This window comes from Pundamilia nyererei, unplaced genomic scaffold (genome assembly GCF_000239375.1).
Source record: "Pundamilia nyererei isolate P.nyererei 1_Seehausen unplaced genomic scaffold, PunNye1.0 scaffold00401, whole genome shotgun sequence".
NCBI lineage: Eukaryota > Metazoa > Chordata > Actinopteri > Cichliformes > Cichlidae > Pundamilia > Pundamilia nyererei.
In genome coordinates this window covers 70,760-87,923 of record NW_005187802.1, presented here as the reverse complement: position 1 = coordinate 87,923, position 17,164 = coordinate 70,760, and the positions used below count along the sequence as shown (strand labels likewise).

At 40.2% G+C, this 17,164-nt stretch overlaps 1 protein-coding gene across 1 annotated transcript in view; it reads left to right on the top strand.

Moving 5' to 3' along the window:
• stk11ip (serine/threonine kinase 11 interacting protein) overlaps positions 1-17,164 on the top strand; it is a 37,538-nt gene that overhangs the window by 10,051 nt on the left and 10,323 nt on the right. Inside the window, exons 12-22 of the mRNA XM_005753101.1 lie at positions 818-988; positions 1,077-1,158; positions 1,392-1,895; positions 2,049-2,266; positions 2,364-2,474; positions 3,820-4,060; positions 6,766-6,923; positions 7,020-7,272; positions 10,892-11,001; positions 11,937-12,034; positions 14,583-14,764. Of these exons, the coding sequence (XP_005753158.1) occupies positions 818-988; positions 1,077-1,158; positions 1,392-1,895; positions 2,049-2,266; positions 2,364-2,474; positions 3,820-4,060; positions 6,766-6,923; positions 7,020-7,272; positions 10,892-11,001; positions 11,937-12,034; positions 14,583-14,764 (2,128 nt within the window). The remainder of the gene's footprint in view (positions 1-817; positions 989-1,076; positions 1,159-1,391; positions 1,896-2,048; positions 2,267-2,363; positions 2,475-3,819; positions 4,061-6,765; positions 6,924-7,019; positions 7,273-10,891; positions 11,002-11,936; positions 12,035-14,582; positions 14,765-17,164) is intronic.

Here is a 17,164-nt window from a genome sequence, read left to right as displayed (position 1 = left end):
GCGCCACGGACCGGTTTATGCCCGACAATATTTTCATGGACCGGCCTTTAAGGTGTCGCGGATAATTACAACAAAATAAAACTAGTACCGGTACCGAAAAAAAGAAAATTTATTCATAACACACGTGAAAAGACCCAGGAAAACAGAGTAAACAATAAAAACGATAACAAAATAACGTTGAAAGCCGATTAAAAACCCTGAAAACTATACATTTCACACCTGAGCCTCAACTCTCGCGGCCCGCTACCGGTCCGAGGCCCGGGGGTTGGGGACCGCTGATTAAGAGGACCCGAGGGAAGCTCGGAAAGCTAAGCAGAAGTTATTTGGAGAGGAGAGTGACTGCCGCTGGTTGAAAACAGAGGTAAAAAAAACTTCAGTGGTGTGGAAACATTATGGGTTCGCGGAGTCAGACGTGGATCAAGTAGACATAGTGTGTAAACTTTGCTACAGTGTCGTAGCTGCACCACAGAGCAACACTGCAAAGTTCACTAAACATAGATGTTTACATTTTTCATTTATTTTTTATATTGCAAACATTTGCACTGTTATCAGTATTTGCACACTATTTTATATTATTTTTTGACAGTCTTTAAAGCCATCATTCAATACATTGTTATTGTTAAATAAATATCGTCAAATAATCGAGATCTCAATTTCAGTGAAAATAATCGTGATTATCATTTTTGCTATAATCGAGCAGCCCTACTTTGTAGCAAGGTTTAATCTACATTTATTTGCACTGTATTTGGAAAAGAAAATGTGGAATTAATACTTAAAATCATTTGTGGTAGTAAAGTTGGAGTACTTTTCTCTGCAGGTTCTGCCAAAACCAGGGCCGCTGATGGTCCAGGTGCAGACTTTGCCTTCAGGTTACACCATGCCTGCAGAACGCAGTTACCAGGAAGCATCTAGTGGGATGGGGGAGCTGAGTGACAGCCTGTCCGTCGGCGAAGCGGTTGTCTCAAACCTTCGCAGAAGGAAAAATAGGGTGGGAGTGATGCTCTTTTGGGTGTTGATATGCTTTTTTTAGTGCTTTTCTCTGATATTTAATGAAAAATTGTCAATTTTTGTTTCAGAGTAAGGTGAAAGTGCGGAGGGCCAGTATATCCGAACCCAGTGATACTGATTATGAGTCCAGACCCTTGTCCTCCACACAGGGTTTGTTGTCAAAACATGTTTGCCGTCTAAAGTTTCAACATAAAGGCAAAAATTATGATTTACCTTGTACTGTAGTAATGGAGTATGCTCTTGTTAAATATTGCTAAAGTATCAAATAACCTTATCATATGCTCAACTAAGAAAAGTCATGCGAAGTCCAAGACTAAAAGTATAGAGGTGGATACGAGCATGAATGTTTTTTTTTTTTTTTGCTGTTCTTTTTCCTCTTCTAGGCATCGTCCTTCAGCACCAGCAGGAGATTGAACGCATGTCCAGCTTCAGGGAACAACTCGGAGAAGACTGGCTAAGATATGAACACCATCTAGATGGAGCTTCACCCTTAACGCTCACCACCACTGTTAACCAGCAAACCTCCTGCTCTCAAACCCTCTGCAACGGCCTCACCACCACCATCGCTACTACCACTACATCTATCCCACAGCAGCAGCCATTGCCGCCGTCTTCCCACAAGGTCCCGGAAGTCCTCCCACCACCTATTCTTTCCTCTGAACCCAGAAATGAGGCCTCTGACGTGGATGCAGACCTGGAAATGGAGTCCACCTTGCAAGGTGGTCAGACCCCTCAGCTGACAGAGTCCACCTTGGATAACAGCATGGTAGATGGACTGGTGATGAGCCAGGGAGTAGTGAGTTCACCTCAGCCAAGTCCAGAGAGCCACAGGTCTGCTAGAGCAGCGAGTGGCGAGACCAATCATGAAGAAGAAGAGGATTTAGGAGGTAGGGAGGTTGAAAACTGAGAAACATTTTAAACAGTATCTAACTCAATATGTGCTCGACTTAACAAAATGCAGTTATTCTGAAGGATAATCAGCACAAAACTCCTCCAGTTATGATCTGCTTTCTCTGACTACTACTTTTCTTTTCTCTTAGTGGACCTTTGTCACCCTCTGCTTGTTGGTGTCTTATCTGACAAAGAGGAGGGGCTTGGTGAAGGTCAGGGGCAGAGGAAGGGAAGAAGGGAGGTGTTCTTGTGCATCAAAAAGGGCTTAGTGCTTGAGATGGACATGCAGTGTGGCCAGGAGAGATGCCGTCTGGAGCTGGATAGCCTGGCTAAGGTGGAAACAACTGAGGCTGCGTGGACCCGAGGGGTATGAAAGGAGATTCTTCATCTCTAACATCTTTACGTCTATAAAGGAAAATATAATGTTTTTATCAACTTGATAAATGACTTTGACTATCTTTCAGGATTTAGAAAATCAGTTTCCAGCTGTAGAACTTTACTTTGACTACATCAGCAAGGACAAACGGAGGAGACGCTACGTCCTGTTAGATGATGACCCTCAGCAAGCACTGCAGGTTAGCTGAAAAACTCTCACACATTTAAATTCGTGCACACAAACTTCTGTTGCCAGGAGTGGTTGTTTGTGCTGTCAATTTTCCCACACATCAATGCGGATGACGTGCAAGGTGCGTACAATGAAGCAGTGTACGTAAATAAGAACACCCACCCACTGACTTCTTGGACATGCTGTAGTTGTCTGGGCATGTTCACAGGCTGTCCTCTGCTCAGTCCATGTTACCTTTGTGTACCTGACGACAATCAACAGCAGTACAATCTAAAACCTGTGTCAGATGAAATGTTAAAAGCAGAAAGCTGTTCAGTTAATATGTAATGTATGTTTAAATACACACATAACTGAATTACGTGTAAAACCAAACGAGCACCTTGAGGTTCTACTTAAGGAAAGAACTAAGAATGACTGCTAGTTTCAGAAATTTGTCAAATGTAGTAGTTTATGGAAACCCATTCTAATATTTTCTCGAGTTCTCCTATCCTGTTAAGACAGGGGTGTCAAACTCAAATACACAGTGGGCCAAAACTCAAAACTGGAACAAAGTCGCGGGCTAACGTTAATATTTATTGAAATATATTTATTCCTCCAGATATAAGAATGAATCTTTTCTCATGGACTCAAAAACGTTTTGCTGAAAAACTGAATATGGAACAAGCAAAGCTTAATACTGAACAATATATATATTAGCTGTATAATACCAGTAGGCCAGCTCTGATAGTAATTTGGTATGGCTTTGCGGGTCAAATGTAATTAGGCTGCGGGCCAGAGTTTGACGCCTATGTGTTAAGACATTTTATATAAATACTTCAGTTTTTAGCTTGCAGTCGCCTGTCAGAGAGAAAAGCAAAGAGAATGCTTGTATATCTCATGGGCTGCAGGCAGAAATGTATTATTACCACCTTTCTCTCCTCCAGAATTATTTCTTATTATTTATTTTGCTGATCAGGTTCTGACTGACATATTGTCTAATAATAAGGTGCAGCCTGTTGTGGAGCATCGCACAAACTTAAGATGTAGCTCTCCATGACAGTCCCAGTTTCTCATGCGGCCTCGTGGGAAAATTGCCTGCCCATGTTTGATATGAGAATCCTCTATTGTAACAGTATATCTGTGACATAAAATAACACAAAGCATTATAGATACCCTTTAATTTTCTATATAATTTTTTTGTGTAGTTACAGGAAAAAGTTAATATTGTCTGGAATGTGTGGAGAATGCTTGTATATCTCTGAACTGCTGTAAAAAATGTATTATTACCACCTTTGACTCCTGCAGAACTGTTTAGTGAGCAGAAATGTCTTGGTTTTCCTGCTTGTTAACAAACTTTTTTTTTTTTTGCTGACCAGGCTCTGACTGACATACTGTCTAATGTGGTGGAGGAAAACCAACGCCGGGTTTCTGAGCTCTGTCACAGCTGCATTCGCCTGCAGTGCCTTCGCTGCAGGTCAGAATTCATTCTTCGGGGAGGGGACGATGAAGAGGAAGCCGGTGAACGAACAACGAAGAGGAGAGGAGCTGTGATGCTATCAGAAGGTGTGCAGGAACAGGACGGGGAGGAGCTGATAGAGGCACAGTGGGCCAGCAAAGGTGAGAGTGAGTTCCTGCAGCGTTCATCGTCAACAGTTGATAAACAGACACAGGAAGAGGCACTCAGTAAAGTGAGCGTTATATGTATATAACACTCCAGGCAGATAAAATCAATATTATTCTTTCTTTAAGTATTTTTGCATGTTTTCTCTTTAAATTGGCATCCATAAAGTTAAAATGTGCAGAGGAAAAACTGTACAAACAGCAAGAAGAGTTTAAGAAAAACCTTTTGATCTGTTTGCACTAGCCAGATGTTTGGAGCTGTTTTGAAATGGAGAAAAATGCACTTAAGGCACAAATCTTTTGTTAAAAAAATACAACAACAAAAAATAGAAAACTGCCAAACCAAGGTGATATCTGGCTTTAGTTTATAGCTGAATCTGTCATCGTCACATGTGAGAGGAGCCCACACACACATGTGCACAGACATGCACACTACAACACTCATTCTGATTCATCCATGAAACTGAGTCATCCCTGATGAATCATGGTCACTCTCACGAACTAAACTATCCTTAAATAGCCAAGTACTAGATGTTTCTAGATGAGGAGATTTTATTTATAAAGCACCTTTTGTATACAAAGAGAGATTAAATGTCTTGCACAGAGAAATAAATCGTTCCAAAAAAAGCACAGACAGGTCTATAAAGAGGTAAAACAATCTTGTGCTCATTTCCAGCTCCATATGTTTTTTCTTGGACTCTCCTAGAGTAGCTTTGCATGATTAACAAAATAACCCTTAGTTCTCTTTGAGCCCTAAGCTTTCTTTTTTTAGCCAGTGCTTTTCAAACTGTGGGTCAAGCAATAGTGGTGGGATACATAGCTACAGCACGTCGTCGGTGGAAGACCAGGGTCAAAATGCACAATAAATTGAATGATAAAAATAAACGGTGAAGAGTTTGCTGCTGCTGTCTTGCTAACCTCAGGTTATTAAAGTTCAGCTGGGCTGGTTCTTTATTATTAATGAAAATGGGTGGTGAGTAAATTATAGGTTTACTTATTTTCACAGGCAAACAGGCACAAAGCACTGTGAACAAAAAGATGCCATTTTGGTCATAATAGCCAATAAAAAGATATAATAAAGGGCAGTTTAAACTAAAATGAGCAGTTTAAACATAAATAAATGATAATAATTCAATAATCCGGTGGTGGGTGTGAAGCTTTACTTTTTGGACTCTGATCTAGGGGATGGCCAAAATGTCTCAGAATCACTGCTTTAAGCCAACTTTCATTTAAATTTCTATACCCTGCAAACAGAAGGCCTGTGAGTCAGGAGGAAACTAAGCCAAAAATGTCCACCATTTTTATCTTGTTTATCAAGATAAAAATGGTGAATAATGCAGTAAGATAATGAATAATGCTATAATAGTAAGAGGCAGATTTTTTTAATGATTAATATATGTGGGTCTGCAGGTTTTGTGCTACCATAAAAACCAAAGCAGAAATGACACAAGGTCACACATTGCGAGTACCAAATTCATTTGATTTCAGAGTACTTGCCAACTATCAGTTTCCCATGATTTCACAAGACAAAATGTTAGTTTTAGACAGCCTCTCTCGAAGCGTCAAACACGTTATCTCGTGGATTCCATAGCCAAGAGTTCCCACTTCAGCAGGATGCAGATAATAGTCATCATTCCAGCAGCCTGCTACCCGCAATCCAACCAAACCTGACATTAAGACCTGCACGGGCTTGTACAGACTGTGTTCAACAAATGTTTGGAGAGTTTTTTTGGAACCATACACCTTTTGTTAGTGTGCTTAGTCTGTGGTTCTGCTGACATTTTGGGCAACAAAAGATTTTTTTCACGTTGCTCGTGTCTGGACGTAGACAGTTGTTTGCCCGTGGGTTACAGAATACACTCCTTGTAGATAAAATATAATCTCCTTTGACCTGAAACATATCCATGCATGTTTTCTGTCACTCTCCTCTGTTGTTTTCAGATTTCTTTTAAACATCCTGTTATTCTTGAGTACAAAACCTAAGTTCAAACAGGTTTATTATACAACCCTTGTCTTTTTGTATCTTGACATGAAAAATATGTAACAACATATCTTGATTAAAAAACAATACATCTTGATTTCCATACAGTTGTTACAGTAACTTTGTTAAACTGGACCTATTTCTATCTCTTGGATATTACAAGAGAAGCTCTGCATGAGTCACAGGTTAGAAAAGTCGTATCTTTTACCGCTTCTTGGTGTTGCTACTCCATTCATCTACTGAATGAAGAAAGGCCTTTTAGTTCCTTTCTCTTCAAGGCCACCCTCCCATTAAGCCTACTCTTTTTCTCAAATTTGCTGCCCCTCGCAAACAGAAGGTTTGAACAGCAGGTTGCCGGGGCTTCTTTAGCCTGTTTTGGAGAGCCTCACCAATAAGCTTATATAGAGGTACAGCCTGTTGTGGAGGGCCTCACCAGTAATCTTTAAAAGAAGTGCAGCCTATTGTGGAGGGGTACACCAAGAAATGTAAGAATAGGTGTGGCCTGTTTTGGAGGCCCACACCATTAATCTTATAAAGATGTGCCGCTACCTGCAACAGTCCCAGTTTCTCATGATCCAGATATACTGACCTCATTATTTGAATATTTTTTTTAGCAACGTTTGATATGAGATTGCATCATTGTAATAGTGTTTTTATGACATAAAATAAGGAAAAACCTTACAGGTCCCCTTTACTATATACTTTTTGTGTGTATTTACAGGAAAAAGTCAGATTTGTCCAGAATGTGGCAGTGACCATGTTGTCCAAGTGGCTGTTCAAACGTCTCCCTACAGCAGTACACCCATCCAGCGTTCATTCAGGACCGACAGTGACGATGACCATCGGGACATAACTGTGAGCATGCAAAGTGCTAATAAGGTATTTCCCATATGTTAAATTATTCACTGTCTTTTGCCATGTGTCCTGCGGTAATTGATTTTCAGAATTGTTAATGTTTTCTTTGTTCTACATCAGGATGATTACACAGATGCTAGTAGCAGCAGCAGTCCCATCCCAGAAGCTGTTACCGCAGCAGAAGAGTCCATGTTTGTCACTGCCCAAGGAAGCTCTTTCTTCATTGGAGATAGTCCAAGTCAGACCAGTCACCTTTCCTGCAACTCAGTGTGCCAAAGTAGAGAGGACCTAGCAGGCAGCTACCACTACACCACTACTGGTGCTACACCACCTCAAGTGCAAGCACAGTCTGCAGAAAGGTCCACCCCTAATGGTGAGTCTGCCCTTTGAAGACAATGCAAGTAATGAGGGTCCAGGTTCATACATTAAATCCGCGTCTATGTCGTTTGAGCTGTTCAGCCAGTAGATTTCAACCCAGGACAGGACTTACTGTGACAGAAAGACAATACTAACCTGACATTTAACTACATACACAAAATGGAAATACACAAGGTCTTAAAATAGGAATTTTAACAAAACATTTAGAACAAATAAAATAAATTCAATACAACAATAATATACATTCAGACTACTAATGAAAGTTGCATGTAAGTAGTAGGTTTTCACTTGAATAGGCTTCAGCAGATTGCATCACCACTAATCTTTTTTAACCATATGGATTTAAATTTAGGAACCAGTTCATGTGTTTTTCTCTTCAGATCAAACTGTCTTAGCCTCCCTTCCTCCTCCTCACTTTCAAACATCATATAAACACAAAAATAACTAAAGCATAAAATTAAATGTTCAGGCCTTTGTTTTCTCTTTGTTTTTTGTTTTCTTTGGCTCATGGCACAATATTTGGATACATCTTACACTGTGACATTTGTATATGCTCACATGTTATTGTTTATTACAGTACCCTAACTACTGGTTTCGGTGTGTACTGTACTTCACAATGGCCATTTGAATTGTGTGGTCTGTAATGGGATGATTAAAGGGAATCATTTATTACACCCACATACAGGTAAAAAAAGAAAAGACAGATTGAGTGACAGAATCACTTTAGGACCACACATGTGGCACACTAATTAAAGTGGCCTTGTGGATTTTGCTGTGTGGGGAAGGTAAGAGGAGCTGAGAATTAGATATAATCAGATACTACAACGAGACGTTCCCTTTAGCCTGACATTCACAGTCATCTAGACCTCCAAAGCGAAGCTGATTGGATAAATTATCTGTCAACAGGGTATCCTGGAAGATTAAATAAGCACTTGGTGTTGTTGTTGTTTTTATGATTAGTTCATTGGGTGCATAGATAAAACTATAGTCATAAAATGTATATATAATGAATTCACATATGTTGTTTTTTTTAAAGATATTCATGGACTTTAAGATGTATTCTTTATTTCTTTATTGTATCACAAACTCATGTGATTTAGGATTTTATAAATGTCTGTTATTTATGTCGGGGGGGGGGGGGGGGCTTTTAGACAGTCTCTGTTTGTGGATGAACAACTTCATTAACTTTGTACTTACTAATATTTAAATGTTTGCTATCACCTGGCCATGGACTACGACCAGGTGGTGGTTTAATGAGAGTCACACCCAAATGTGGAAAGGCTGAGGGTGGCCACAGGCTAAAAGGCTTCTCCGTTTCCTCTTACAATCTTTCCTCTTATAATATTTGTAAATGTGAATGCCGAAGTTCTTATTAATACTTTGGATTTAAGTGGTTTAGCACCCATTAGACTGTTTAATCATTTTGAGTTGAGCATGCTGTTGTTTCTTTTGTCTAGCTGTTAGCTTGTTACCTTTATTACGATAAAGGGCGATTGTGGCTCTAGAGTTCGTCTTGTAATCGGTAGGTTGCCGGTTCGAGCCCCGGCTCCGACAGTCTCGGTCGTTGTGTCCTTGGGCAAGACACTTCACCCGTTACCTACTGGTGGTGGTCAGAGGGCCCGGTGGCGCCAGTGTCCGGCAGCCTCGCCTCTGTCAGTGCGCCCCAGCTGTGGCTACAATGTAGCTTGCCATCACCAGTGTGTGAATGTGTGTGTGAATGGGTGGATGACTGAATGTAGTGTAAAGCGCTTTGGGGTCCATAGGGAAAGCGCTATACAAATACAGGACGTTTACCGTTTACTTTTTGGAGCAACTCTGCAGTGACAAAAGGCAGGAAGACAGAATAACTGTTGTACCCTGGACTGAACTGTTTCCTTATTCTCTTTTTTCTTTTCGTTTTTCTTTTGTTGTGGCAGCGGGCACAATGCACAGCAGATGTTACACTGTGGCTTTTGTATACACTGCTATGAAAAAGTATTTGTCCCCTTCCTTATTTAGCAATTTTTTGGATATTTGTCATGTTTCCGATCATTAAACAAGTTTTAATTCTTGACAGAGATTACCCAAGTAAATAAAAAACCTTAAACTTAGAATTTATTTGATCTGAAACATATAAGCGTCACATGCAAAAAACTAAGAAATCAAAAAGGGGGCAAAGGCTTTTTCACAGCACTGTATCTTAGGCTTGTAGAGCATTTTATAGTCACTATTCCAACACTGTTGTCGTAAAAGAGAAATGAAGAGCTTGGTAATGAAAGCATCACTTCACCTCAAATGTCAACTCTTCTTATCAGTTAACTGCAGGCACAGTGCACATCTTTGGACGGATAAGCGAGCGCTTGTCATAAAGAGTAGTGGTTGAACTCTTTCGAGTCATGCTTTAAACCTTTCGGCTGTTAGCCGGTAGTATAGTTTTAAAAACAATACAGCTAAACATGCACCTTTTAACCGCACCCAAGTGAAATTCTGACATGCATACCCAACATACACATACATACATTTTTACATCTAAAATAACTTTGTTGGCAGCACTGTTTATTGAAGAACAAGCCAAACAGCAGTAAAATATAAGTGGAGTTTTATTGCTTCAAACTCAAATTCTGCACTTCGCGTGGTCATTGTAAAACACATCAGCAGTGGCATGTGGTTTAAACTGTTTACATTGGCTTTACTGCCTTTGCTAAAGACAGATGTAAGTCCTAATTGAAAGTGAGCGCAGACTGAGAAATATTTATGAATATTGTGTGGCACAGAAATCCTCTGAGCTGCTCTGTATCTCTGTGACAGCATCTGACTCCCCCCCCCCCCCCACATCTGGCTGCCATTTTTAGATGAACCACATGGTAAATGTGCAACAAGACAGATTGGAGTCATTGCTGGAAGTGATGGGAGAGGAATGAAAGCCTCAGAGAGGGAAGGCCGAGTCGTAATGATAGCTTTCTGTATCTTTTTTCCTCTGTGTTTTTTCCAATTGTGAGATTGCAGTTGCAGAGCCATGTAATCTGTCCTTCTGAAATGGCAGTTTTGTTCTGGAGAACTCATCCCAAAACACTGACGCACATTGAATATGAGGTTTGTTTGGGGGTTTTTTTTTAGCGACACAGTGCATCCATTGTTCCAGAGCACCTCTTCAACCGGTCTCTAAAGACTCGTCAACCTGTGCGTATGCTTGTGTGTGCATGCACCTCTCCCCATTTAAAAGCAGTTATCTGAAAGTTCAAAGGCTGTTTTAATCAGATCTCTGTTTGCACTCTTCTCAAATCAAAGGCCTCAGCTTTGGTCTCTGCAGATCCGTGCCCTGTTGTTTTTGATCAGCTACAACCATCCATCACAGTTCTAATAACTTCTGTTGCTGTTCTTTGGTGGATTTATTGCTCTTAAATGCCTTTCTGCATGAGGGCTGTTGGCCAGCGCTGCAGTCTGCTACAGTAAACTCTGAATATGGTTTCATAAAAACCAAGAAATACTGTATGCAAGGCTTCCCAGTGTTTCCAGGAAGCTACGCTATAACGATATTAATGTAGAATCATCTGAAAGCATAAATACAAAGCTGATTTTAGTTACTTTGTAACTTATCATGACTTAGTTTTTTTTTTGTCATATATATTTTTTAGATGATTTGGATCTTCTGTCTGAGGATTACGAGGTGGTGGACCATCGGCTCAAGCTTTTCCTGGATGTAGAAGTCTTTGAGGAAGAAGAAGAACTTCATTCTTTCCTTAAGGTTTGTGAGCCTCACACAGAGGGGACAAAGCTTAGAGCTTAAAAACCAAAGAAAAAAATGTATTATTGTATGGTTTCATAATTCACAGTAAAGAGAAGATTGAGAAAATATGTTTTCAGGGTCTTTAAATCTTTACTGGCATTAGTGTAATTCAGGAAACACTATTGTTTCCAGACTCTGTGTTAAAGCACAAGTTTGCCGGCAATGGCAGCCTATGACTGATCGCTCAATTTTGGCAGTGCAGCGTTTTTATATGTCGGTGTTATTGTTTCTTTTGTGACTGTGGTTTTAAAGGAAAAAAAACCCAAAAAACTTTAGATTATCTCCCCAGTGGGGTGAAAAAAATTCCAACTTAATAGCTGGTGACAACTTTAAGACCTATTACCCTTCATCTGCGGTTTCATCTCAGTCAGCCAAGACGAACTCTGACAGTAAATCTCCCAGGATCCCATTGAAGCCCCACTCTTCTTCTTTTTCTTCTTCCTCTTCTTTGGCTCCTTTGTGTAGCTTGTGCACTGCTGTCGTCATTAAATGTTGTTTGAGACTTCTTCGAATCACCAGGCTGTTGCTTGTCTCTATGAGACACTTGTACAAAGAGCAAAAAGGACCAAGCAGCTGGAAACAGGAAGTCACACACCATTCATCTTGGTTATGTTTATTTACCCAGTGACAGGGGCTGCTCCATTTTTCACTTGTTCTCTTACTTCTTGCGTTATATTGGAGGAAATGATACAAGAAAACTTACAGAGCTTGGTTTCATCTGATAATGTGGTTGTTTAATAGTTTATTGTTGACTTTATGGTGCTCATTACAATGTTGTAAAAGACTTTATCAGCACAGGAGAGCTTCTCTGTTCTTCTGCTAAGACAGTCAGTGTTTTCCAGCTTTTTGTCATTTACCCCCTGCTGTTTGCTTGTTTTTCTCTGGACTTTCAGATGTCAGCTGTCAAATTTGGAGAACCTGGGGAGGTTCCCTCGCTGCTGGTTGTCTCAAATCAACGTATTTATTTCCTGGAAATGACATCAGATTTGCAGTAAGTAGAGCAATTTTGTTCACACAAAGCTGATTAAGCCAGTCTTTCCCAAGTAAATCTCTGTTTCCCAGCATAATGGAGTTTTGTAGCATCCTTTACCCACATGTGTTTCACTTCAGCCAGTAGTGATTAGTTTGGTAGCGGTGAAGAGGGGACGAACTGTAGTGACAGAATTGGGGACAAGAGTCTCTAAAGCTCCAGATAAATCACAAAGTTTTTGTTCAAACAAAAAACAACACTACAGAGAAGGCAAACATGAATGACCGTCAGTGCCGTCTTGGAACCCATCAACTACTCTGCTTCTGATGCAAAAAGCATCTTAAAAAGCTAACAAAACATTAAATCATCATCAGATGATTGGCAATCATTTCAAGATTGTATTTCAGTAACTGTAGTCTTACCTTTCCTTCTGCAACCGAAGCTTGCTCCAGTATGATTGGTCAGTAGAGTCAGATCATAAACCAATTTTAATATAATATAAATATAACTTGAGTAAATACAAAATGCACTTTGTAAATGATGATTTCATTTAAGGGAAAAAAGCTATTTAGACCTGGGGGGGAATCAAGAGTTTGCAATAACTGGCACGTCACTGTGGGGGAATTTTGGCCCACTCTTCTTTGCAGAATTGTTTCAATTCAGCCACATTGGACATGCTGTTTAAGGTCAATGCCAAAGCATCTTACGTTCAGGATTTGAATCCAGACTTTGATTAGGCCACCCTAAAATCCTCATTTTGGGATTTAAAAAAAATTTTTTTTTGAGTCATTCAGAGGTGCTTCAGGAACTGAACTGATAGTCATCCTCTTTCAGGATTTTCCTTACTTGAGCAAAGCAGCCCCAGACCGTCACACTACCACCACCATGTTTGACTGGACTGTTGCTATGATGTCCATTTTACGAAATGCTGTTCATTTTATGTCAGATGTAACGGGACTCAGACCTTCCAAAAAGTGCAGCTTTTGTCTCATGAGTCCACAGGATATTTTCCAAAAGTCTTGGGAATCATCAAGATGTTTTTGGTAAATGTGAGACGTTGTCTTTGTGATCTTTTTGGTCAGCAGTGGTTTTCTCCTTGAACTCTCCCATGGATGCCATTTTTACTCAGTATTTGTCTTATTGTTGAATCATGAACTCTGACCTTAACAAGTGAGGCCTGCAGTTCTTTAGATGTTGTTCTGGTTCTTTGGTGACCTCCTGGATGAGTCGTTGATGTGCTGTTGGGGGTTGGTGACTCCTGGTACGGTTCACGCCTGTTCCAAGTTTTCTCCTTTTGTGTATAATGGTTCTCACTCACTGGAGTCTCAAAGCCTTGTAAATGGCTTTGTAAAAACTGAAAGATGTCAGTAACTTTGTTTCTCAGCTCTTTCTTTAGATTGTGGCATCACGTGTTGGTTCTGAAATCATTTCACCTACTTCGCTTAACACACAGGCTCTATTTAAGTGATTTATTGATTCAACAGGTCTGTCAGTAATCGGACCTGAGATTGGGGAGTGAAACTGAACTCAGCTTTCTAAAAATGTGGTGAATCCCACTTTATTCATGGTTTTACAATGCAAGGCAATTACGTTTAACACAGAGCCAGGTAGGTTTGGATAACTTTTCCTTTAATGAATGAAACTGTCAGTTACCAACTGCATTTAGTACTTATTTGGATTATTGTTGTCTAATATTATAATTTGCTTGGTAAGCAGCAATAAATCAGGACGGGTTTGTTTGCTTTCTTACATTTATTGTATCTTGTTTGAACTGTGATGGCAATACTATGAGTTTTGCAGTTTTATTTTAGTACTTTATGTAGACCTTAATGACAAAAACGATCTCAGCACTTTTTCTAGCTTTGTGGTATCTCCAGTGCCTCGGTGATTGATTTACGTTGAATCAAGTGTGAAGACTTTCCCCAAGAGCAGGGGTATGCCGACCATAAAACCGAAACAGATAAAAAGATGATTAAATCAAAGCCACTTAAGGACAAGTTTAAGCAGCGTCCTCAAAGCTGACTTTTCCATGCAACCACGTGGCAGATAACAATTATGTCTTGTGATGGTGGTGAAAAACTCAGCACCCTCTGATTAGGATCTGGTTAATATTGCACAACCTGCCCAGCAGAATAACCTGTTTCTAGGTCACATCTTGAAAACACATTGATCTCGAAGCGTCTGCAGTCCCTGGGCTCTTTTCTGTTTTTCTCCCCTCTGTGAGAAATTTGTTGGCCATAATAGGTTGACTTCCCTCACACATCAGCTTTTCCTCTGATGCTCTTCCAAGGTGACGTCAAAAGTTGCTATGTACTGCATGTTGCAGGTGCTGAATTCTCTTGTTCTTGGCACTGTCTCGGAAACCAGACTGTTAATATGGATTTGACCGGGTGTCCTAATCCCTGAAAAATGAGGCATTACATAAGTTACTGATGTGATTTGCACTAACAAAACTCTGACTTTTACAAACGGATTACAAGTGTCAGACATCACGTAAACTGTTTAATCGAGGTCAAGCGAGGCAGGACATTTTCTTTACCTCCTGATGCCTCATGTTGTTTCCTCCCAGCAGAGGCCAGCTCACCAATTGGCTGCAGAAAAGGGACAGCTACCCAATCATGGAGCTGAGCTACCTGGAGGTGGGGCTGGGCTCTCAGAGCATCCACATGGAGTTTGAAGATGTGGGCGTGGCCTACACGCTACTCGTGAGGGACAGCGTGCGGTGCAAACGCTTCTTTGGCCGTTTAACAGGTAAAAAAGAAACCCCACAGAATAAAAGGAAACTGTATGGAAGTTTTTATTTTGTTAATATAGTCAGAAAGACAATGTGACTGTCCCGTTCTCGCTGTGTTTACTGGTTACACTGGGTTCAGGATTAACCTCAGGGCACAGTGAGGGAAGATTAAACACAGTTAACCTAATTTTAAAAGTTGGAGGGCTGTGTTACGTCCCTGAGGCAGACATTTGAACAACATGTTCCCTGTCACAGACCCACTCGCCGCCACAAAGTAATACTATACCATATGTGTGCTTTGTGACGCAAATTTCTACCCGTCCCCCTCAGTATTGGGTTTCCACAGACTGAGCACATCACCACACCAACTTGTCTGACTGAGAGGACCAGAGGCTGAGAGGAAAACCTTTTATTATACAGGGACTTCTTCCTGGGCTTTGGAATGTCTGGAGAAATATGGAAAATCTATTTGACAGTTACCAGCCCCTAAACATTTGGAGAAAAACAGAAAAACATTTTGGCATGTGTGGAATAGGATCGACGCTTAGTTTTAGCACATGTAACGTTTTGATATTGAACCCATGCGAACAAAAATTACAATTAAAACAGCACAGAGAGGGATGGTCCCTGATGTTTGTACTAGAGATGGCACGATACCACTTTATGTCCGATACCGATATCATAAATTTGGATATCTGCCGATACCGATATGAATCCGATATAGTGTTTTTTAATCAACAAAACTGTTTTTTAAATATCTTGCTGCATTTTGTATAAGTTCATACTCAAGTTTAAAACAACTACACTAAAGCTATTCTGTTATACCTGTATGCAAAAAAAAAAAATTTCATAGTTCAGCAATACTGATCAATCTAATAAACTTAAACCTACACCATCCTCCCTATTCTGGTATTTTAAAGAGTACTTAGCATAAATATTAAGCAACCTAACTAATAGGGTTCCAACTCCCAGCAACAACAAAAATAAATAAATAAAAAATAGGGACCCACCCCTCACACTCCACCTCATGATGCTTAATCGACGTAATCAACCTTAATTTGATGCAGTGTGAAAAAAAACGCACAGAAATCAATTATTTTTCAAGAAATATTAAATAGATTCAACATCTTTCTTCAACAAAATTGCAGACTGCACAGATGGTACCTTCCCAAAGGAAAAAGTACTATAGCTTACTAGGGTATATATATTAGACTTAATAGTCACTATATACAGTAATGGACTTCTATTCATTTTATATCAAATTAAAACTTTGGGTGTAAGATTCGGATAATTATTTATTAAAAGCTCGACATTTTAAATGAGAATAAGAAAGAAAAGTATGTCTTTGTGCCCCCTTTTCCCTGTTAATGCCCTATCGGCCCCCCTGGCTAAACTTTGCTAGATCCGCCCCTGCACAGTTACCAGCATCAGCTATGTAGAAAAAGATCCTGGTGTAGAAAGTAATATTAAATAAATTCTAACAACAGCTGATCAAGCTTAAACGTGCTGCTGTTGTTCAGCCGCTGGTTTCCTCTTTCTGGTGCAAAGTGGGCCAAAAGCAAACAACAGAGACGGACTCGCGACAGAAAAGCCGATCAGCTGATCATTAAGCAGTTTCATGATTGAAGTAGCAGCAAGAAGAGGCACTCGCTTGTTAAGCTTAACGCAGGAATGCTTTACAAACATTCAGAGATGGACTTACACACTTGCTTTACTTCTCTCGGGGATAACTTTGTCGGAGATGAAATGCCGGGTTGCTAGCGAAGCTCCAAATGCTATCCAGACCACCACGGGTCCCGCATGCCACAGCCGCTCTATCACGTGATGCATACTGCTCCGACGTGCTAACGTTCTGAGGTGAGTTACGGCGTGTTGCAAGTTTTGTGAGGTGCTTTCGTGATATTTAATGGATCGGATTACATTTTTTATTTTTCTCCGATATCCGATCCAGTAATTTAGGTCAGTATCGGACTGATACCGATACGTAATATCGGATCGGTCCATCTCCAGTTTGTACAGATCAAGCCTGATGGATGTGGAAAAAAAAGCACGAGATGTGTTTTGTATATGGACTTTTTAAGGATCTTGCTCAGTTTATTTACTTGTTTTGATTTCTGTTCACGTAGAAGTCTTAACTGAACAACAACCTGGGACAGGATACAGTTAGCATGGCAAAGCTACCTCCTAATTCAGACCAAGCTAATGGCTCAGTCACAAGTAAAAGTAGGACAGCATTCTCCTTACAACTACAAACAAAACCGATGGCTGCCTTTTAATTGTGTTGAATTTTTTCACATTCTGTGACCGATTACCATGTGTGGTGACTAAATGGTTACACAGAGCTGGAGGGTATTCAACACTGACGACCACTTTTGTTAACTGCAATCACTCTCAAAGAGATTGTTCAAGTTCAAATA